The following is a 24,784-nucleotide window of genomic DNA, read 5'->3' on the forward strand; positions in this document are numbered from 1 at the left end:
TAGTGGTTCAAGCAACAGCCTCAGCACCCTGAGGTTGTGGGTTCAAGCCCAGTGCTGCTCCTTGTGACCCTACGCAAGTCACCTAATGCCCCAGGTACATTAGATAGATTGTGAGCCCACTGGGACAGATAGGGAGAAAGGACTGAGTACCTGAATGTCCTATTAATTAGACAATTAATAGGCAATATACTTGGCTTTTCACTAAAATGTAATTCTATCTCCCCTTACTCTTCTTTTCTATATATAAGTTCATGTAAACCTTTTTTTCCCTTCTCTTCCTATATTTTAAGTTCTTGTAAACCGTGCCGAGCTCCACAACATCCGTGGAGATGATGCGGTATATAAACTTAAGGTTTAGTTTAATATATAAATTAATAAAGTAAATAAATGTAGAGTGCCTCTCACTAAAGGATGTGAGGGAAAAATTGAAAGAGCAAGTAGCTTTATTCATGAATGTACTTTTATATTTTTCATTCTCACCGTGCTCACAGACTTTGAAATTGTCAACTCTCAAGTGACAAAATAAATTCTTGAGCTGTATTTTTCCCTCAGAGCCACAACCCGTGTTTATAAACCAGGAGAAGGTGCCGAAGGAGGTGAAGGCCTTCCTCACAGAGCGCATCACCCTGAGCTGTGAGGTTTCCCAGGACAAGACGGAAGTGAAATGGTACAAGGATGGGAAGGAGATCACTTCCAGCAAGAGACTAAAGGTGGAGACAGAGGGCAAATCCCGTAGGCTGCTGGTGGAACAGCTGGAGAAGAAAGATGCTGGAGAATACACCTGTGAGGCAGGGGGGCAGAAGATGACTTTCAAAGTTAATGTCACTGGTGAGTGAGGATTTCTTAACTTTTACATAATAACCTAGACACGCAAGCAATTGAAAACTAGCAGGATATTTAGATTCCCCGTGTTTGGGGGATAATTTTATAAATAATTTTTGCATATAAAAAGGTATTTAATACAAAAGGCTTTTATATACTCATTTAATAACATTTATTTACTGAACTGAGGGGAGAAATATGAAGACCGAGGGGAGATGTAGAACAGGCAAGAATAAGGACACAGAGAGGGGAGAAGCTCAACATGGCAGGAGGATTGGGCAGGGATACAGAGAGGAGATGCTGAACAGGACAGATAGGGAAGCAGAGGGAATATGAGTGATGGATATGAAGAAAGAAAAAGTGCCAAATGGATGAGGAGACCCTGGCAAGAGATAAAGGAGAAACCAGAGACTAGAACCAACATGATTAGAAAAAAAATAAAATGTCCAGACAACAAAGGTAGAAAAAGGAATCTTATTTTCTACTAGCTGATTACCCGGCGTTGCCCAGATATTTATTTATCCCAAAATGTCCAACCCCCTACATGTCCCACCCCACTATGTCCCACATGTCCCACCCCCCACGTTACCCCCCCACATGTCCCATATGCCCCACCCCCATGTCCCAACCCCCTACCCTCCACATGTCCCAAAGGAATGTCCCTTTCTATGGGGCTGAACTTAGACTTAAACGGCATCGGGAGTGTCGGTATTCATCTCTGCGAGCCCGAAAACTATGGGTTGGACATTAATATCTGTCGCTTTTGATAATTTTAACATATCACCCCCTTCCCACCCCCACAGTATTTTACCCCGTCCCACCTGCACAATATTTTTCCCCAGATAGTAAGTCATATGTGTACCAAGTTTGGTTGAAATCTCTCCATGCGTTTCAGAGTTATGCTGAGTATTCATCTGTGAGCCCGAAAACACTATGGGGTAGATACTAAAATCTGTCATTTTCAATCATTTTTACATGTCCCCCCTTCCCACCCCCACAGTGTTTGTCCTCAGATAGTAAGTAATGTGTATGTCAAGTTTGGTTGAAATCTGTCCATGCATTGAAGAGTTATGCTGGAACATACAAACATACACACACACACATATATTCAAATTATAATGTGAAATATTTGACAAAATGAATACAATATAACTAACGCAAAACTTGATTATAAACAACATTTTTAGTTTCACCTCCAGGAGCAAGAACATATAAATTCTTGGGTGAACCCACCCTTGAGCAAGCAACATAGAGTTGTGGGCCGCGAGACCCCCAGAACATATCACCCCAGGTAGTGAGGGATCTGCATACCAAGTTTCGTTCAAATCGGGCAAGCCGTTTTTGAATTACTGTGAGAATGGCAGCTTTTTACATTTTTTCCATTGACATGAATGGGTGAAATCTGATTTTCTGTTTGTAGCTCCGCCCACGTGTGCAGGTGGGCCGCGAGACCCCCAGAACATATCACCCCAGGTAGTGAGGGATCTGCATACCAAGTTTCGTTCAAATCGGTCAAGCCGTTTTTGAATTACTGTGAGAATGGCAGCTTTTTACATTTTTTCCATTGACATGAATGGGTGAAATCTGATTTTCTGTTTGTAGCTCCGCCCACGTGTGCAGGTGGGCCGCGAGACCCCCAGAACATATCATCCCAGGTAGTGAGGGATCTGCATACCAAGTTTTGTTCAAATCGGTCAAGCCGTTTTTGCGTGATCGCGGCACATACATACATACACACATACATACCTCCGATTTTATATATATAGATATAATGTGATCAAAATATGTCAGTTTTGGGGATGTATATGTGCCAGAATGGTGCAGGACATGGCTGGGACCCATGAGAAAAACGTCACTCAGTGGCATTCAATCTCAAGTATAGTGGTAGTAAATCTCAAGCTTTAGAATAAGCCACCCTTGTCATCTTTGTCTGTGTGCAGTGGGGACTTCTTTTGTGTGTACAAGAGAATGACAAGGGGACAAATTTTTCCCCGTCCCGTCCCCATGAGTTTTGTCGCTGTCCCTGTCCCTGCCCTATTCCTGTAAGCTCCGCCTTAACCACACAAGCTTCGAACACTTAGGATTTTAAAGTGTTTGAGGCTTGTGCAGATGAGGACAGAGTTTGAAGGAATGGGGCAGGAACAGGAAAAGAACTCGTGGGGACGGGACGGGAAAATGAGTTCCCGCGGGGACGGGGAAAAATTTGTCCCCGTGTCATTCTCTAGTGTGTACAGATCGAAGGCAGAGTAACACTCAGCATCTGGCAGGCTTTGGTGTGCACACAAGAACAGGAGGAGGTACCATTTGTTTGTTCAGCCATTAAATCAACCTTGAGTCCCTGCCTTACTAAGTGTGATGAGTACTATATGTGAGTTTATGATGTAGGCTACTACAACTCATTTGCTGTTGTGCCTTTGTGACAACTGTGTCTGGCCTGTGCTGTTCTGTGAGGCCCTTGCAATATAGAGAATGGAGGGTTAAGGGAATGGGACTTGATATTCTGCCTTTCTGTGGTTACAATCAAAGTGGTTTATATATTATCCCAGGACAAGCAGGCAGCATATTCTTGACTGATGGGTGACGGCACCGACGGAGCCCCGGTACGGACAATTTTAGAGTGATTGCACTCTAAGAACTTAGAAAGTTCTAGCTAGGCCGCACCGCGCGTGCGCGAGTGCCTTCCCGCCCGACGAAGGTGCGCGGTCCCCAGTTTCTTAGTTTCCGCGGAGCTAAGAAGACGTGTGTTCCAACGGCTGTTGGAAAATTTTTTCTATTTTTACTCGCCTTCCCGCTTGCGCGTTTGTTTTCCTCGTGAACATTTCACGTTCTTGTTTTCTTTCTTTTGTTAAAAAAAAAATAAAAAAAAGGTCTATTTTTTTTATTTTTTTTCGGTCGGCCCCGGCGGGGCCTGTTGGCACCATTGAAGCCTTGGGCTTCGATTTTACTACGGCCGTTTTTCCCTTCATGCCCCCTTCACCGGGTTTTAAGAAGTGTCAGCGGTGTGCACGTCCTATTTCCCTCTCCGACCCGCACAAGTGGTGCCTTCAGTGTCTGGGTCCGGATCATAGGGCAGAAATGTGCACCCGCTGTAGTTCTCTTCAAAAGAGAACTCTAAAGAACCGCCAAATTCAACAGCGGATTCTTTTCGGTGCCGCCATGGAAGTACCCCCGACATCGACACCGACATCTTCCACCAAATCGGCACCGGTGACTTCGACACCGCAAGATCCTTCCTCGGTGTCGCACCCTGTAGGTAAGCCGGCTAAGAAGCCATCCCCTACTGTCCTTGGCCCGCCAGTCGAACAAGCGGTGAGCCAAGTCCTGCAGACTGCGAGCCGGCCCCGCAAACGCTCCGCTCCCATAGAAGTTACTGCCTCTTCATCGGCATCGACTTCGCCTGAGCGTTGAGCTGCACCGCAGGTACCGAGCAAGAAAAAAGCGGTACCAGTGCCATCGGGACCGTCTTTGGATGAGAGAATAGCATCCATCCTTCAGGTCCAGCTTAAGGAGCAATTACAACAATTGCTCCCGGCTCTGCTGACTCCGAGCCTTCCAGTATCGGTACCGACTGAGCCTTCGGCGCCGATTGTCGACCAGCCCATGTTATCGGCATCGACGTTATCGGCACCGCACAAATCTGTATCTATGCCTATTCTGTCGGCGGAACCGAAGTCGCTTCGGCATACTGCTTATTCCGCTTCTGATCCGGTGCCGTTCTCTGACACCCGTACCGCTGTACAGTCACCGGGTACGGTGTCGACACGGTCAGGAAAGTCGGTACGCAAAACCAAGCATACCGAATCTTCTCCTCCCCTTTCTCAGGGCCGTCTCCTATCGGTACGGGACCCTGATTTGTGTGATGATTCCGATGACCCCCTCGGTACCGAAGATTATTCATCAGATGAGGATGATCCATCGGTGCAGGATCCTGCTAGTAAGCCAGAGCACTCCTCCTTCACTAAGTTCCTTAAGGAGATGTCAGACACCCTTTCAATCCCCCTAGAGTCATAAAAATCCAAGGCATTTCTCGATGCTTTGGATTTTGACCAACCTCCTAAAGAATTTTTAAAGTTATCTCTTCATGACATCTTGAGGGAAACTTTTTACAAAAATTTAGAAACTCCTCTAACCATTCCAGGAGCTCCTAGAAAGCTGGAATCGCTTTATAAAGTGATTCCCATTCCAGGGTTTGACAAGCACCAGTTGCCCCATGAATCTCTACTGGTGGAGTCAACCCTCAAAAAGTCTACTGGCTCTAGTGTGTATGCATCTGTCCCTCCTGGCAGAGAGGGCAAAGCCATGGATAAATTTGGTAAAAGACTTTACCAAAATGCAATGTTGGCTAACTATGGGTTATGGGTAATTATGGGTTTCATTTCTCCTTCTACCTGAAACATCTAATCCAGCAAGTAGCCTCTTTTCAAAAGTATATTCCTGACCGCAATTCCTGCATTTCAACAATGCACTTCCAGTCTTTTGCAACTCAGGAAGTATATGGTCCATTCCATCTATGATACTTTTGAACTCACATCCCGAGCCACGGCTATGTCTGTGGCGATGAGGCGATTGGCTTGGCTTCGTGTCTCAGACCTTGATATTAACTACCAGGACCGCCTCGCCAATGCTCCCTGCCTAGGGGATGAGCTGTTTGGGGACTCTATGGATACCACCACTCAAAAGCTTTCTGCCCATGAGACGAGGTGGGATACTTTATTAAAAAATAAGAAGAAACCTCCTCCTCCTCGTCCTTTTAGACAGCAGCCATCATATCAGAGGCGGTTTTCTGCTCGTCCAGTTCAGCCTCATCCTCCTCAACCTCGGAGGCAACGGCAACAGCAACAACAGGCTCGCCAACAACAGCCACCTGCCATAAAACCTGTCACTCAGAGTAAGCCGACTCAGCCCTTTTGACTCTCTTCTCCAGGGCATTGCCAGTCTTCCTCCCTCCTGTGCTCTCCCACAGCCCATAGGAGGTCGATTAACCATTTTTCACTCTCGATGGGAAGTAATCACCACCGACCAGTGGGTACTCTCGATCATAGCCCACGGCTACTCCCTCAATTTTCAGACTCCTCCGCCGTTCAGCCTCCCAAAAGAGTCTGCTTCCAACAAGTCTCAGTCCCTCCTTCTCGCTCAAGAGGTTCAATCCCTCCTTCTTCTCAATGCCATCGAAGAAGTTCCTCAAGATCAGCGAGGTCAGGGATTTTACTCCAGGTACTTTCTAGTTCCCAAAAAGACCGGAGACCTCAGACCCATCTTAGATCTCAGAGATCTCAACAAATGTTTGGTCAAAGAGAAGTTCAAAATGCTCTCTCTTGCCACCCTCTACCCTCTTCTCACTCAGGGCGACTGGCTATGCTCCCTCGATCTCAAAGAGGCTTACACACATATTCCTATCCATCTGACGTCCAGGCAATATCTGCGCTTTCTCATCAATCAACATCATTATCAGTACAAGGTGCTACCCTTCGGCCTGGCCTCCTCTCCCAGGGTATTCACCAAATGTCTGATTGTGGTAGTGGCCTATCTCCGCTCTCACAACTTTCAAGTCTTCCCTTATCTGGACGACTGGTTGATCAAGGCTCATTCACCTCAGGCAGTTCTGCTTGCCACCTATCAGACCATTCACTTCCTTCGACTGTTGGGGTTCGAAATCAATCTACCCAAGTCGCACCTCATTCCGACCCAGCGACTTCAATTTATTGGAGCCATTCTGGACACTGTTTTGATGAGGGCGTTTCTTCCATCCAACCGCCTTCAGACCATCCTTCATCTCTGTCAGCAAGTGTTTCAACAGATTACCATCTCTGCCAATCACATGAAGGTGCTCTTGGGGCACATGGCTTCCACAGTGCATGTCACCCCCTTCGCATGTCTCCATCTGCGTACTCCGCAATGGACTCTAGCGACAGATCCTTGTTCACAACACATATCTGTGACCTCGTCTCTTCGACAGTCGCTTCTTTGGTGGTTGACATCTTCAAATCTATCCAGAGGTCTACTGTTCCATCTACCTCCTCATCATTTTGTGATCACCACAGACGCCTCCCCTTATGCCTGGGGAGCTCACCTGAACGAATTCCAAACTCAGGGCTTTTAGACTGCCCAGGAACAGAAGCACCACATCAATTTCCTGGAACTCCGAGCAATGTTTTATGCCCTCAAGGCTTTTCAACATCTTCTCTTTCCTCAAGTACTTCTCATTTGCACAGACAATCAAGTTGCAATGTATTACATCAACAAACAGGGAGGAACGGGCTCTCTCCTGTTGTGTCAAGAAGCCCAACAGATTTGGTCTTGGGCGACAGCTCGCCACTTATTCCTGAAGGCTGTCTACATTCAAGGGGAACAGAATTCCTTAGCGGACAATCTCAGCAGAATTCTTCAACCTCACGAATGGGCTCTCGACCCTTTGACTCTCCAGTCCATTTTCGCTCAATGGGGCACTCCTCAGGTGGACCTTTTTGCAGCTCCTCACAATCATCAGCTGCCCCTGTTTTGCTCCAGACTTTACTCTCCTCACCGTCTGGCACCCGATGCATTTCTCCTGGATTGGACCAATCTCTTCCTATATGCATTTCTTCCTCTACCGCTCATGCTGCGGACATTGTTCAAGCTCAGGAGGGAATGAGCCACCATGATTCTCATCGCGCCACGGTGGCCCAGGCAACATTGGTACTCCCTTCTACTTCAACTCAGTTCCAGGGATCCCATACTTCTTCCATTGTTGCCTTCTCTGCTTTCTCAGCATCAGCAGACCCTACTGCATCCCAACCTACAGTCTCTGCACCTGACAGCTTGGTATCTCTCGGGCTGACTTCGGCTCATCCACTCCTTTCTCAGCCTGTCCGCTCTATCATTGATGCTTCCAGGAAACCGGCCACGCTCCAGTGTTATCAACAGAAGTGGTCTCTGTTTTCTTCCTGGTGCCTCTTACATCACCATAATCCCATGTCTCTAGCAGTGGGACTGGTGTTGGACTATCTTCTTTCCTTATCTGACTCTGGTCTTAAATCTACTTCTATCAGAGTTCATCTTAGTGCCATTGCTGCATTTCATGAGCCTATTCATGGAAAACCCCTCTCGGCTCATCCTTTGGTTTCTAGATTCATGAGGGGCCTTTTCAATGTGAAACCACCTCTCAAGCCCCCTCCTGTGGTCTGGGATCTCAATGTGGTTCTTTCTGCTTTAATGAGGCCTCCTTTTGAACCTTTGGCCTCAGCACATTTCAAATTTCTTACTTGGAAAGTGGTCTTCCTTATAGCGCTCACTTCTGCCAGGAGGGTCAGTGAGCAGCATGCACTAGTGGCCGATCCACCTTTCACTGTTTTTCACCATGATAAGGTGGTTCTCCGTACACACCCCAAATTTCTTCCTAAGGTTGTGTCTGACTTTCATCTTAACCAGTCCATTGTCCTACCTGTATTTTTTCCAAACCTCATTCTCATCCAGGTGAACAGGCTTTGCATACCTTGGACTGTAAACGTGCTCTGGCTTACCATCTTGAATGCACTAATCCTCACAGATCATCTCCTCAACTGTTTTTGTCCTTTGATCCTAACAAGTTGGGTTATCCTGTATCTAAACACACTCTATCCAATTGGCTTGCTGCTTGCGTTTCTTTCCGTTATGCTCAGTCGCGCCTGACTCTGGAAGGTTCTGTCACGGGCCACAAAGTTAGAGCTATGGCAGCGTCTGTAGCTTTCCTCCGCTCCACTTCCATTGAGGAAATCTGCAAGGCTGCTACTTGGTCCTCAGTTCATACTTTTACATCACATTATTGTCTGGATGTTTTCTCCAGACGGGATGGACACTTCGGCCAATCTGTATTACAAAATTTATTTTCCTAATGGCCAACCTTCCCTCCATCCCGCTTTTTGTTAGCTTGGAGGTCACCCATCAGTCAAGAATATGCTGCCTGCTTGTCCTGGGATAAAGCACAGTTACTTACTGTAACAGGTGTTATCCAGGGACAGCAGGCAGATATTCTTGCGTCCCACCCACCTCCCCGGGTTGGCTTCTTAGCTGGCTTATCCTAACTGGGGACTGCGCGCATCCGTCGGGCGGGAAGGCACTCGTGCACGCGCGATGCGGCCTAGCTAGAACTTTCTAAGTTCTTAGAGTGCAATCACTCTAAAATTGTCCGTACCGGGGCTCCGTCGGTGCCGTCACCCATCAGTCAAGAATATCTGCTTGCTGTCCCTGGATAACACCTGTTAAGGTAAGTAACTGTGCTTTATAGACAGGTCCCTAGCTTGTGAGCCTGGTTGCTCTGGTTAGGCTTGCTCTTGCTATCAGAAGCTAAGCAGGCTCAGGCCTGGCTAGTACTTGGATGGGGGACCACTGGAGAATACCAGGTGCTGTAGGCTGCAGGGCCCTATTTTGAGCAGCAACAACATAGTGGAGCCACACAGGAGAAGGCAAGGGCAAGCTACTCCTGTATTCTGTCTTGAAGCGTCACAGAGAGGATTTCTCATTGTCCATGTAGCCAATTGAAGGCACATATTTTGTACCTGGGGCAGTAGAGGGTTAAGTGACCAGAATCAAAAAGAGCTGCAGTGGGAGCGTGTGGTGCAGTGGTTAGGACTACAGCCTTGGCACCCTGAGATTGTAGGTTCAAATTCTGCACTGCTCCTTGTGACCCTGGGCAAGTCACTTAATCCCCATTGCCCCAGGTGCATTAGTTATAGTGGGATCTCACCAGGACAGTTAGGGGAAAAATGCTTCAAGTACCTGAATAATTTGTAATCCGTATAGAATTGTAGGATATGCGGAATATAAATTATTTAACTAAATAAAATAACAAACACAGTTCCCTAGGTTTTTAGGCTGTTGCACTAACCACCAAGTTACTCCTCCACACTGTACTTGGAATGTCTGAATTACATATTCATTTAAAAATGGGCTTATTTCTCTGATTAACGTTTGTGGAATAATCATAGAATGTACATGCATGTGGCAATTATTTCTTCTGAGATGGCAATCTTAATGTGGACAGCTGGTTGTAGAGGGGTGGGATGGGGGTTGTAGAGGGATGGGATGGGATGGGAGAAGAGTGAAACAGTGGGTATGTCAAGAGAATTGGGATAGGGGAGGGTCATAGACAGGCAAGGGTGGGGCATGGTGTAAGGCAGGTGTTTTTTTTTTCTCTGTCAAAATATGGCAACCCTATGTAACCCTATATACACATGAAGGACAGGCATCAAAAAGGCACAAAACAACTCCCCCTAGCTTAAATGCAACTTGACATGGACTTCCCCATGGATCAGCTTTATCGCTGTAATTTTTCAACTTGTTTTTGAGCCCAGTAGTTTTTGTAATGGAGAGATTTGGGTTGCCGATGACTTTGGGGGAAATCAGGAAGTTACATTATCTTCCCTGTTTATGCACTTGCGAAAACTACCTTACTGGCTTAGAAAGGCTAAATTCAAACTTAATTTAGGTAAAATTCATATATGCTCACTAGGCTTCAGAGAATTCTTCCATTGTCTCCATCTATTGATGGTATGATTCTACCAGAAAAAAATGGTTAAAAATTGGAGAGTTTGGTTAGGTGGATATTTGACTTTAAATATCAGATTATTTCTGCTTATGATACTTTTCCTAGCCTATGACTCCTGTTTTATGCTGCATCCTTTAACATAGAATCATAAGGATTTGGGTGCTTTGATACACACATATATTATCCCAGGACAAGCAGGCATGATATTCTCACATGTGGGTGACGTCATCTACGGAGCCCCGATGCGGAAGCATTTTCAAGCAAACTTGATTGGAGATTTAAGTTTGCTCTGCTGCTCCACGCATGCGTGCCTTCCTGCTCCACTAGGGGGTGCATCCCCTCGTGGTCTCCAGTTCAAAATTTTCCGCGAGCCTAGAAGCCGTGTTTTTCAGGCTCTGCCCCAACTGCCTTCTAGCACCGCGATTTTTTTCTTGTTTTTCACGATTAAGTCGCTGTGCGCGAATTCCTTACCTTTTTACTTGATTCCTGCTTCGTTTTCAACGACCCGGAGGCTTCCGGGTCCCCGTGGCCGCGTGGCTAATCGAGCCGCGGCTACTTTCGATTTAATGTCCCGGCCTTTGACCGGCTTTAAAAAGTGCACCCGGTGCGAGCGGCTCCTTTCTCTCACAGATCCGCATCGCCAATGCATCCTCTGTCTGGGGGCGACTCATCCAACCGACTCCTGCCCCCAGTGCGCTATTTTCCAAAACCGGGCCCTCCGTCGAAGAAAAGCCCGCATGGCGGATCTCTTCACCCCGGACCAACCCTCCACCTCGGCCTCGAGGTCGGCCCCGGCCTCGGCCCCGGCCTTGACCTCAGCCCCGGATACCTCACGAGACTCGACCCCGAAGTCCTCGGGACAACAGAAAACCTCGGCTCCGGGTAAGTCCCCTCTTCCCTCTTCAGGTTCTGTAACAGCGAAGAAGCCAGCCTCGGGGACAACGGCGACGCATGGCGGAAGCCCCATGCTTACAGCCCCGTCTAAGCCCTCCAAGCCTTCGGGCCGTGCCTCCACCACACGGGAATACTCTGATACGAGGTCGCCCCCGGTGGAGCGCACCGAGGCAGTGGACATGCCTTCGATGCTGTCCGTGCCCGTCTTCCAGGACCTACTCCGAGCGATGATCACGTCGGAGCTGTCCACCGCAATGGCCCAGTTTCAATCGGCCTCGACCTCGAATGTGCCAGACCAGCCTGGGCCTCACACCGAACAACCTCGAGGAAAGGTGCGCAATCCTCGCCGCATCCCATCCTCCTCGGACTCCTCGCCGAGACGCCCGAGACGTTCCCCCTCCGCGGACCGCCGAGGGGCAAAACGTCGGGCTAGAACGACAGAAACCTCGAACCGCCGTACCTCCAAGAAGGCCCGAGGTTCACCAACCCTACGAGGCCGTTCCCCTACACCTCGTACAGGACCACTAAGGGTGGCTGAGTTATCACTCTCCAACCCGCGCATCCTCCGAACTCCCCCTCGGACGTATTCTCCGAGGGAGTCCGGATCGAGGTCACCAATCCGACATCGATCGGTAACCCTAACCCCGGCATCGTCTCCGAGGGGCTCCTCGAGACGCCGAAGATCGACAACCCCGGAACACTCTCACAGTGCTTCCCCAACCTCGGAGCATGGATCAGAGCATGAACCTCGATACTCGAGGGAAGCCTCCTTATCCTTCTCCACCCGACGAAGGTCTCGTTCCCCGACCCCGCACGGGGCCCCGGGGACATCCCGCCCATCCTTCACTCGCTTTGTCCAAGACATGGACCACGCATTGGACTTAGACCTCCAGTCCGACTCCAGATACTCTAAGGAGTACCTGGCGGAGCTGGATATGCCATCACTGCCCAGAGAGTCCCTTCGCTTACCACCTAACCCGGTACTCCAACAGGCCTTCTTCAGGAACCTGGAGACCCCCTACATGGTCACGGCCGTACCCTCCAAAATGGAGGCCAAGTACCGCACAGTACCTTACCCGGGATTCGAGCAACCACAGCTCTCCCACCAATCGCTGCTAGTAGAATCCTCCTTGAAAAAGGCTCACCCGTCCCGGGTCTCAGCAGCGGTCCCCCCGGGCCGAGAAGGCCGAACCCTGGATAAGTTCGGCAGGAGACTATACCAAAACGCAATGATGGCCTCTAGGGTGCAAAGCTACACTTTCACCTTCACATCATACCTCAAACACCTCATTGGACTATTGAGAGCCTTTGAGACTGACCTACCGGCCTCCCGGCAAGGAACGTTCGGCCTGCTTTTAGAGTCCCTCTCCAACCTGCGCCTTCATCTATTCCACGCGGCCTACGATGGCTTCGAACTCTCCTCAAGAGAAGCAGCCTTCGCTATCGCCATGCGCCGACTAGCCTGGCTGCGCCTGGTCGACATGGACCCCAACTTACAGGACCGGTTGGCTAACCTCCCCTGCGTGGGAAAGGAATTGTTCGATGACACTATCGAGGTGGCGACAAAACGCCTCTCCGAACATGAACGCTCGTTTGCCTCCCTTGTCCGGCAAAAGCCCAAACCGCCAGCGCCCAGGCCATACAGGGCCCCTCCGCGCCGCTACCCACAAAAGTCCACCCCTGCCTTCTCGCGGCCCCCACCCAGACGTCCGCAAGCCCACCACAGGGCCATGCCCAAGTCCCAACCGCCCGCGACCACCAAACCATCCCCGTCCTTTTGACGGGACACGCGGAAGGGGGCGGGCCCCCTCCGCCATAGTCCCAAGCCACCTTCCCATCGGGGGTCGACTCAAAGCTTTTTACCCTCGCTGGGAACAAATCACGTCGGACGCATGGGTCCTTGGCGTGATCTCATCAGGGTACTCTCTCAACTTTCGGGCCATTCCTCCGGACAACCCCCCAAGGAATTGCCCTCCCAACCGGACTCAGCTACCCCTACTCCTCTCCGAAGCTCGAGACCTGCTTCGCCTGAGAGCAGTGGAGAAGGTTCCCCCCGACCAACGGGGGAAGGGCTTCTACTCCCGCTACTTCCTGGTACCGAAAAAAACGGGAGACCTACGCCCAATACTAGACTTGAGACGCCTCAACAAATTCCTGGTACGGGAAAAGTTCCGGATGCTCTCACTACCAACACTTTACCCCCTGATCGACGAGGGCGACTGGCTCTGCTCCCTCGATCTCAAGGAGGCGTACACACATGTCCCAGTGCACCCCGCTCACCGCAAGTTCTTGCGCTTCCAAGTAGGGGACTGGCACCTACAATACCGAGTCCTCCCCTTCGGACTAGCATCATCACCTCGGGTCTTCACCAAGTGCCTCGTTGTGGTAGCAGCAACCTTACGTTCCCAGGGCCTCCAGGTATTCCCCTACCTGGACGACTGGCTAATCAAAGCCCCGTCCAGGGAAGGGGTTATCTCAGCGACCCAACAGACTATTACCTACCTACAAAGTCTGAGGTTCGAAATAAACTTCCCAAAATCTCAACTACGCCCCTCGCAGACCCTACAGTTCATCGGGGCCACGCTGGACACGGTTCGCCTCCGTTCCTTCCTCCCCCCTCCGCGCCTGGAGGCGTTAGTAAGTCTGAGCCGAGGGATCTCCCTGCTGACCTCAGTATCAGCTTGACAGATGATGACTCTTCTGGGCCACATGGCCTCCACCGTCCATGTCACACCCTTCGCCCGCCTCCATCTGAGAATCCCTCAATGGACCCTGGCGTCTCAATGGCGTCAAGACCGGGACCCGATCGACCACTCAGTGACAGTGACTCCTTCATTGCAACGATCGCTCCGCTGGTGGACCGACTCTTCAAATCTTTCCAAAGGCTTGCTCTTCCTCACCCCACCCCACAGCAAGGTACTCACCACGGACTCGTCGGAGTACGCTTGGGGAGCCCATCTGGACGGCCTACGCACCCAAGGAATGTGGTCAGCACAAGACCGTCGCTGCCACATCAACGTGCTAGAACTTCGGGCCATCTATCTCGCAGCTGTAGCCTTCCAACATCTGCTGCACGACCGAGTGGTTCTCATCCGAACCGACAACCAGGTAGCGATGTACTACGTAAACAAACAAGGGGGGACAGGGTCTTGGCCCCTTTGTCGGGAAGCCCTACGCCTCTGGAAATGGGCAATCTCCAACAACACCTTCCTTCGAGCGGTGTACATACAAGGAGAACAAAACTGCCTGGCGGACAGACTCAGCCGTCTCCTCCAGCCACACGAGTGGTCACTACACTCTCAGACCCTGCGAGGAGTGTTCGAACGGTGGGGGACGCCTCAAATAGACCTGTTCGCGTCCCCTCACAATCACAAGCTGCCTCTCTTCTGCTCCCGGATATACTCCCCGGACCGACTCGAGGCCGACGCCTTCCTCCTCGACTGGGAGGGAAGGTTCCTATACGCGTTCCCGCCGTTTCCTCTGATACTGCGGACGCTTGTCCACCTGAAAACAGTACAAGCCACCCTGATCCTGATTGCCCCTCGCTGGCCACGCCAGCCGTGGTTTTCCCTTCTACTTCAACTCAGTGTCAGAGATCCACTGCCTCTGCCTCTGTTTCCCTCTCTACTGTCACAGGGTCAGGGTTCACTGTTACATCCCAATCTTCAATCTCTTCATCTGAATGCTTGGTTTCTCTCCCCCTGACTGCTCTCCCCGTGTCTCAATCAGTCAAGGAGATATTGGAGGCCTCTAGAAAAACCTCGACGAGAATCTGCTACTCCCAAAAGTGGACCAGATTCTCAACCTGGTGCTCCTCCCACAGCCAGGACCCGGTGTCGGTCCCCGTCCCCCTGGTACTTGACTATCTACTTCAACTATCTCATTCCGGCCTAAAGACCAACTCCATTCGAGTACACCTCAGTGCGATTGCGGCCTTTCATCAGCCCCTGGAAGGGAAAGCCCTCTCGCTCCATCCCTTAGTCACTCGCTTCATGAAGGGTCTGCTGAACGTCCACCCCCCTCTCAAACCTCCCCCGGTGGTTTGGGACCTTAACGTGGTTCTGGCTCAATTAATGAAACCTCCATTCGAGCCACTAGACAAATGCCATCCAAAATTCCTCACTTGGAAGGTAATTTTCCTACTCGCGCTCACGTCCGCACGGCGGGTTAGTGAGCTACAAGCTCTGGTAGCGGACCCACCCTTCACGGTATTCCATCACGACAAGGTGGTACTCCGCACCCATCCAAAGTTCCTACCTAAAGTAGTGTCTGATTTCCATCTCAATCAGTCCATTGTCTTACCTGTGTTTTTTCCCAAGCCCCACTCTCACCCCGGAGAAGTGGCGCTCCACACTCTTGACTGCAAAAGAGCATTGGCCTTTTACCTCCAACGCACTCAGCCACACCGGAAAGTCCCACAACTGTTTTTGTCCTTCGACCCAAACCGGTTAGGTCACCCAGTTTCCAAACGCACCTTGTCCAACTGGTTGGCCGATTGCATCTCCTTTTGCTACGCTCAGGCTGGTCTCGCGCTGCATGGTCGAGTAACGGGACACAAAGTCCGAGCGATGGCAGCCTCCGTAGCCTTCCTCAGGTCCACACCTATTGAGGAAATCTGCAAGGCTGCCACGTGGTCTTCGGTTCATACCTTCACCTCCCACTACTGTCTGGACTCCCTGTCCAGAAGCGATGGCCGGTTCGGCCAATCGGTGTTGCGAAATCTATTTGCTTAAATTGCCAACTTCCCTCCATCCCTCTTCAGTAAGCTTGGAGGTCACCCACATGTGAGAATATCATGCCTGCTTGTCCTGGGATAAAGCACAGTTACTTACCGTAACAGGTGTTATCCAGGGACAGCAGGCATATATTCTCACAACCCGCCCACCTCCCCGAGGTTGGCTTCTTGGCTAGTTAAGTGAACTGGAGACCACGAGGGGATGCACCCCCTAGTGGAGCAGGAAGGCACGCATGCGTGGAGCAGCAGAGCAAACTTAAATCTCCAATCAAGTTTGCTTGAAAATGCTTCCGCATCGGGGCTCCGTAGATGACGTCACCCACATGTGAGAATATATGCCTGCTGTCCCTGGATAACACCTGTTACGGTAAGTAACTGTGCTTTACGGTACTTCAAAATTAGACTATTGTAATACTCTTTTGTATCTTCCCAGAATACCAGGTAGTGCAAAATTCTACCACTGGCTTTTGATGAAAAGGAAATCCTTTGATCATACTTCCCCAGCTCTGGCAGAGCTCCATTAGTTTGCCTGTTGAATATCAAATTCATTATACTATCAATTGCTATTTCTAGCCATTTGTGTTTTACATTTGTAGGGTCTTGTATTCAGAATTTATTTAAGTTGGTATGAATTCCCAAGGAGGCAATACTTTTCATAACCAGTTTTATTTTGAATACCTACCTGCTCATTTATGGTAATGGATCCAATACCGTGGTTTTGACTTCCATTAGAGCTGCAGCATGATAATTGGTATTCAGCTTTTAAGAATAACTTAAAAGCGTGATTTTAAGGGGAGGCTTAATAGTTATTCTTATAAATTTAGGTCTGCTATTCATATGCCTAGACCAGGGATGGGCAACTCTGGTCCTCAAGGGCTGGAATCCACTCGGGTTTTCAGGATTGCCCCCAATGAATATGTATTGAAAGCAGTGCATGCAAATAGATCACATGCATATTCATTGGGGGAAATTCTGAAAACCCGACTGGATTCTGGCCCTTGAGGACCAGAGTTGCCCACCCCTAGCCTAGACCTATTAACTTAATTTATGAGCCTAGTGCTAAAAATCAATGTGAACTCTTAACTTTGTTTTTCCCTGTCCTGATCAACTCCTGTTGTCATCTACTTTTCATGCTTCAAAATTTAGGAGTTTAGTGAAATTTTTTGTACAAATTTAGACACTTAACCCTAGTAAATTTTCAAGGCCAGTTTATGAGCATAAACTCAAAGTTAGGAGTATGAATCCTTTGACTATTGGGTCCACTATGTTCGTTTCCTGAAAATGGTTGAATTTTTGCTGAGGCCTGGTAGTGATATAACTTTATCTTCAGATCTATTTTTACATTTCTAATACAGTTTAATTCTTTAAAATAACAACTCTGCAAAAAGATAGTCTATATCAACTTCAACTGTTTTGTCTATAAAACACTTCTTGTAAAATTAGGGGATTCAAGTTATGCAATTTTCCCTCAGAGCCAGAGCCAGTATTTATAAACCAAGAGAAAGTTCAGAAGGAGGTGAAGGCCTTCCTCACAGAGAGCTTCACCCTGAATTGTGAGGTATCTCAGGACAAGACCGAAGTGAAATGGTACAAGGATGGAAAGCAGATCACCTCCAGCAAGAGACTGAAAGTGGAGTCTGAGAGCAAATCCCGCAGGCTAGTGGTGGAGAAGCTTGAAAAGAAAGACGCTGGACAATACACCTGTGAGGCAGGAGGGCAGAAAATCACCTTCAAAATTAACATCACTGGTGAGTGAAGCTGTCTTGACTACTACATAACTTAGGGACCCTTCTACTAAGCTGTTTTAAGCAGCTAACACAGAGTTTTCAGCATGGTACATGGTAATGCAGGCTCATGCTATTGTCAACTGTGCATTATAACATTGCGTTAATTGTCTAACACTGGAGTGGGTTGGATTTGGGCATGATAGGGGTGGGCAGAGCTGTGGACAGCTATGATATTAACACATGGGTTGTTCTAGTGCACCAGCTGTTCCAACTACAAATGACACAACCAAACTTCAACTCATGAAAGACGCTTTTCTGTTTAGATGGGCAGCAGAGTCATTGTACTTCCAGGGAGTCAAGTTAAAGAGGGATGTGAGTGGGTTGGATAAATTGAATTATGGTCTGAATTCATGGGGCAGCTTGTATTTGTCATGGCTACATCAAACGGGCAAGTGTGAAAATGAACATGGTTGAATTTTTACTGTGTCTGCCGGCTGAAGTACCCCAAAAGAGGCTGAAGTCCATCCAAAGAAAGTTATAGGGGCTCATTAGGAAAGGGAAACCATAGAGGGTGGTAAGAGATGTACTATACCAACTTAAAAAGTCAGGAGGGCTGAGTGTCCCCAGTCTGGAGATACAGTATAAAGATGCACAACTAAGAGCTATCGTTGAGTGGAGAGGAATATGGTCCATCCTGTAAGTCCTAATGTACGTTTTCCATTTTTTTAATAATTTTATAAGGCGGTATAACAAATTATAATAAAACTTGAAGTATATATACAGAAATGGAAAAGAGAAAGGACTGAGTTGGGTAGGGCAATGCATGTATAGGTTTTCAGTTTTGATGAGCTGAGAGAGAAATTGGATATTTCCAATAAAAATTTTTTTGCACTTTTAGCTGGTCAATCATTATATTAGGAGAGGTTACATTAGGGAGGATTTGGAAACTAAAAGATGTGGATTTGAAGAAATCTATACCAAACATTCTAAGATACACTAGGCCTTAATACAGCTTCCCAAAATTAAACCGGTATATACACATGCGTGGGAAACTGATAGGAGTGCAGAAGGATGGCAGGCAAGAAATACAACTTGCTGTTTCCCGAAATACAACTTGTGTTTCCTGAGTTAATGCCTCCTCGGATCTGTTGGAGAACACCTGTAAGATGCTATACAGAGTGTATCTTATTACATCTAGATTCCGAAAACGGTACCGGAAGGCAGATAACCTGTGTCATGAATGGTTTTCAGCAATTTCAGTATTTCCACACTTGAACTAATACATATGCAGTTAACCCAACAGCATTAATTTACGTTTCAGATATCCAAAACCATTAGTTCACAGTTAAATTCTCAATTCTGTTTTAGTCTTTTGAAACTTTAAACCATTTTCAGTTCTGACTGCCAACACTGTAGCTGTAAGCTCCTCACAGATTTCTCAGTTTTCAATAGGTGGGCATGGCTGTATACCGAAATCCCTCCTCCCCTTTCCGATCCACCCTCATCCAGTCCCCAAGATCTCACCCAATCTGTTGAAGGTCTCAAAGATAGGTAGCTGCTGTGCTTCCAGGTTGGCAGCCTGCTATGCTGTAGTCTCCTGGTTCTTCTTGAGCTCTGAGAACCACTGACCTCCTAGAACTCTCCTCTGCTGTTTCTAGGGAGCCTTCTTCCTTGTTGGGCTACTGGTGCCGATCGCATCCCAGTAGCCTGGTTCCTCTGTTGGGCAACTGGTGCCGACTGCACCCCAGTAGCCTGGGCCCTGTTCAAGAGGAACCTCTGGGGTAGTTTTCTGCTGGGATTCAGACTACCAGCCTTCAACAGGGTTCTGTAACAAGGCTCCTTCTAGAGGACTACTTCTGCATTTCCTGGCTCTTAGGCACCAAGAGTGCCTCCACAGTTCCTTTTTTCTTTTTTCTTCTGCCCTGGGCTACTCCCAAAGACCGCTTGCCTTGAGCTTAGCTCCCAAGGGCTGCTGGTCTTCTTTCTTCAGCTTGAGCTTCAAGTTCCCAAGGGCTACTGGTTTTCTCTTCTTATAGAGCACTTCTAGTGATACACCTCTGCTGGTACTCAGAATACCAGCTTTCACAAGAGCTCTGTAGTAACCAGTAACCGGGTTTCCCCTCTAGAGAGTTATCTCCCAAATGAGTATAATGCACAGATATAACTCTGTGTAATGCAAAACTCATTTCCACAAAACTCCAACTCAGCTCTTGAACCTGGGCTTATTACGACTTCTAACCATTCTCATCCTCCTGTGAACTCATGGGAAATAGATGTCCACTTCCCCTATTCTGATTCAGCTCTTCTGTATCCCCACATTCATTTGGGCCCACAAGCTTTGTTCATGAAATAGTCAATTAAAAGGTATAACATTCCTCGCAAATGTCTGTGTGTTCATCCCTCAGTTCATGATTTGCATAAGGTGATATCAACCCCCTCGTGCCTACGTGAACTGAATGCAATCGTCCTTCATCACAAGCAGATGGTAGTCACAACTGTTCTTATTCAGTTTCAGTGCATACAGATAAATGCTGCATATGTCTAGTAGCACCATAAAAATAAGTTCTAGTACATAGTAGTAAGTTACTATGAAAGTAATGTGTTACTTTAGGGTGGTCCCAAAAAACCTAAAGTTGGAGAAACTGTAGTAACTGAAGTTTTTCCTTTGAATTTGTATGTGCTTGATAAGAAAATATGTTTTGAATAATTTTCTAGGCCCATCCTGGGGTCGCTTAAAGCCAATGAATATAAGCACCACCAAAATCCATTTTGTCACTTAAAATCGACTATTTTGCACTAAACAGTTGATAATGCTTTCATTACGCTACGGACAATAGATGTAAATATAAGTAAATCTGACATTAGACATATGTGAAAGAATTTCTGGGTTAGAATGTCGTCCAGAAATCAAACAGAAATTCATAGAACAACTATATGTTTGACTGTCACATGGCTGATTGGGCTTATCCGGGGGAGTTAATAAGAAAATATCTGAGGATGTTTGGCAATGTTTACTTACAAGGGAGTTTCTGAATGAACCAATTGCATTGTCTTGTAGTTCGTACTGTTGACGGTTTTGTTTATGCGCCCTGTCCAATTTTAAAAAAGGGAAGACGAACGCACAATTTCAGTCTAGTCTTATCTTCAAACAGATACCTCAGAACCTTGATAAACTGTTTATACTTTGTTAAAAGTTTCTTAGCCTTGCCGAATGACTTTGACTTCCTAGCATAAAATCAGTCTGACTGGTTCAACCTGGTTTATATAATTCAATTATTTCTTAGCATGTAAATGTAATTAACCTTCTCCTTTCTGCAACAGGATTCCTACTAAGTAGCAGGGCTGTGGAGACGGTACATAAAACCTTTGACTCCGACTCCTTTATTTAAATATCTATATAGGTGTTGTACCAGATGCAAGGTGTGGCTCCTTGGGATTTTGGTTTAATTTATGTTTATCATTTTTGGTCAGCTATTATGGATTTGCCATTTGCGTTCTATTTGTGTGACTGAGGTATTCTGTTAGCATGATTTTTCTATGCAGCGTTTTGTAGTAATTTAGCTTATTCAGTTGTCTCGGTAGTCGAGGAGATGCATGTGAGGGGAGGGGAGACAGGGTTTTTGGGTTTTTTTTTGGTTGATTCTTGCTCTATATTTGTGACTTACAAAATGACAGTTATACAGAATATTGTTTCTTTTTATACTTTAATAAAATGATTTCAATATAAAATCATATCTGTTCAAGGCTTGTGTGGATGGGATCAAAATTTGTGGGGACGGGACAGAGTTTGTCACCGTGTCATTCTCTAGGTGCTGCTTTCACTAATATAAATATCATAAAATATATTACATTTTGTAATCATCAAAGAACTTGATATCAAAATATATTCATAGAAATAAAACATATCCTGAAAAAGGGTTAATCAAAATTATCTGTGAAATAAGAAATTTAAGCATTGTAAGATTTGCATGACATACAATTTAATTCTATTAGGAACTGGAGTCGGCATATTTTCACTGACTTTGACTCCAGCAACCCAAAAATTGCTTCCGACCCCAACTCTACAGCCCTGCTAAGTAGGCCAGCTTATCCTAGAGAAATCTGATCTACTACACTTAGGGCTCCTTTTACGAAGGCACTATAGGGCCTTAACGCGCAGAATAGTGCGCCCTAAATTACCAGGTGCGCTAGCCGCTACCGCCTCTTCTTGAGCAGGTGGTAGTTTTTCGGCTAGTGTGCGCTAATCCGGTGCGTGCGCTAAAAACGCTAGCGCACCTTCGTAAAAGGAGCCTTTTGTGGGTCAAAAGTAGAATAGGCTAAGGCTGTTTTGGTTAACTTGAGTAAAATGGAATTCTTCACTACAGCTTCTAAGATATAATGGATCCATACAAAGATTGTGTAGGTAGTAGCACTCAGAGGTTTAAAGAAAGACATCTGTTGGTCAGAAACTTGACTTTCATTTGTACCAGATCTGGAAAAACCCTATTGTTTTAAATCAGATTGATCTTTCTTTTTTTTTGACAGAGCGAGAAGCCAAATTTGAGAAGAAACCTGGCCAGAAAGAGCCAGTTGTCGTTCTGGAGCATGATGACATCATCTTGGTGACCTCAGTCACGCCAGCAAATGCTGTTGTTCGGTGGTTAAAGGATGGCTTTGAGTTGGCAGAAAGCAGGAAGTGTGAGATCAAGAGTGAAGGTTCCTCCAGGACACTGATTGTGAAAGTGGCAGAGTCTCAAGACAGTGCTGTATACACTTGCAAGACAGTCAGTGACAAGCAAGAATTCAAAGTACAGGTGAAAGGTGAGAGAAGGACAATGAAAACACTGGCAGCACTCATTATAAGCCCAGCCTGGACAGGAACATGAAGAGTAGGATTTCTGTTTTTGAATTTTTTATTAAATGAATAAGCTATTGGTAAATGTATAAGAATTTTGAAAATTAGCCTGAATATTTATTTTATATTTATTCAGTTTAAACATTTTACACAAGATAAACTCTTGTTCAAGAAACACAGCAAGTAATTAATACAAGAAAATATCTAAACAAAAAAAAAAAAAAGGGAAAAATATTTTTCACACTTCTTCAGACTACAATAATAGGAAAGAGTGGATTTAACAAGCATCGGAGGATTTTAATAGAGACAATAAACAAAAAAGAAAAAGGATTAACGTGAAATCCCCAGTCTTCTTCCATTTGCTCAATTGAACTCCTATGGACCCTTCTTTAACTCTAAAAAAAAGTCTTCAAATTTTCTGGGGCATAACATATATATATTTTGATCCTGCATACTTCACCAAACATTTACAGGGATATACTTTTCTACATTCTTAAGTGATCTTGGTAACATCTGGATAAATCCAAATTTTTCAGCCCACCAAAAACAGCATGAAAGTGTTTCAAATAAAGTCTCAAAATTGCATTTAGATCTTGTTCAAAACAAATGAGACAAATAACGTAACTCTTTCCATAGATGCAGTGATAGACTGTTCCTGTGGAGCTGAAATATTGTTGATATATATTTGTTCTTCTCCGTTGCCAACAACTAACATCTCCCCCTTAGAGGATTTCGTAGTATGTAAATAGTAAATCTTGATTGTTCAGCAGAATCCTTTTTAACAGACTCAATAGTCTTAACCAAAGTCCCAAATTTATTTGCCAGAACTGTTACCTCTCCTGTAGATTTGGTTAGATTGTGCTCCATTTTTTTGAAGCATAGGGCAACTCCGGTCCTCGAGGGCCAGAATCCAATCGGGTTTTCAGGATTTCTCCAATGAATATGCATTGAAAGCAGTGCATGCAAATAGATCTCATGCATATTCATTGGGGAAATCCAGAAAACCCGATTGGATTCTGACCCTCAAGGATCGGAGTTGCCCATGCCTGGTCTAGATCTTCTGCAGAGTTACCTCTGTGACTTCTATAGTTGTTCCCGCTGCTTCTGAAAGCAGCTCCCCCAGCATTTCTCCATAGGGGGGAGGGCAAAAGCGATGTCTCATGCCCATTAACTGACTACCTGAGGCAATGGAGGTGGTGACATATCCACCAAAAGAAGTATCAGTAGGAGAAGCAGGATTTAAACTCTATCTGCCCTGGATCCCAGCTTGCTGCCCTAATTGCCAATTAAAATTAAATCACAATAATAAATAAAAGTGAATTAAATAATCAATACACTTAGGGGCTCTTTTAATGACTCACAGTGAGCACTGATGCATGCTTACTACAGGTTAAAATGCACTACCATGGGTGGGGTGTGCTCAGGTGTCCCATGGTAGTTATGGAATTGGTGAATGCCACCCATCCACTAAAAAATAAAATTTATTTTTAGCACTGGGGGGGTTGTTGGGGGCAGAGAGTGGGCACAGCTATGCTAATCATCACGTGGGCATTACCACACACTAACTGATTAGCAGAGGCTTAGCATGTGAGCCCTTATCACTTACAAGACGGTTGGCAGTAAAGGCTCATGTGCTAATGGCCGCGCACTAAAGGGGAAATTAGCTCATGCCCATTGTGGCCTCGGTGCACGGGAAAGACCCATGTTGGCCACTTTTTAGTGCTGCTTGGTAAACTGCTACTACTGTCCATTCAGTCACGTCCGACCCTTGTATACTCTTTAAGCCAGTCCTCACCATGCTTCCCTGTTTTCCACGTCTTCTTTCAATGGCTTGATGTTCATTCCTCTGTCATTCTTGATAGTAGCCAGCCAACAGGCCTTTGATCTCTCCTGCTTCCTTTTACCACTGACCATTCCGAGTAGCACTTCCTTTTCCAGTGCTTGGTCAAAGAGCCCCATAAATGGTACTATTTGCAGAAATTAGAACACAAGCCCCCCCCCCCAATATGGCCCATTTTGGCATGTATATCTGCAGTAAGGGGCTTTTCAGAGTAAATAAAACTGAAAAGATTTTTTTGATAAAGCGTTGATAAGTGATAAGAGGAATCACTTGTCTTCTGTTAGTTGCATCTCCACAAATTAGCATCCTTTATAATCCAGGATCCAGTGCATATAATTTCAGTCTCAGACAGAAGTTAAAGATGACTTTCAAACAGTCCAGAATGTCCACTGTAGAATATGGAATACACTGCAATGACTTTTTTTTCTGC

At 46.6% G+C, this 24,784-nt stretch overlaps 1 protein-coding gene across 16 annotated transcripts in view; it reads left to right on the forward strand.

Annotated features, from left to right (window-relative positions):
* Nucleotides 1–24,784, forward strand: part of OBSCN (obscurin, cytoskeletal calmodulin and titin-interacting RhoGEF) — a 762,040-nt gene that overhangs the window by 178,584 nt on the left and 558,672 nt on the right. For 15 of the 16 annotated variants that reach the window (XM_033931804.1, XM_033931806.1, XM_033931805.1 and 12 more), the window contains 3 exons: nt 553–828; nt 17,426–17,701; nt 22,205–22,480. In XM_033931804.1, coding sequence (XP_033787695.1) covers nt 553–828; nt 17,426–17,701; nt 22,205–22,480 — 828 coding nt within the window. The remainder of the gene's footprint in view (nt 1–552; nt 829–17,425; nt 17,702–22,204; nt 22,481–24,784) is intronic. The other variant, XM_033931816.1, reaches the window with a different exon arrangement.

This window comes from Geotrypetes seraphini, chromosome 2 (assembly GCF_902459505.1).
Source record: "Geotrypetes seraphini chromosome 2, aGeoSer1.1, whole genome shotgun sequence".
Classification (NCBI taxonomy): Eukaryota; Metazoa; Chordata; class Amphibia; order Gymnophiona; family Dermophiidae; genus Geotrypetes; species Geotrypetes seraphini.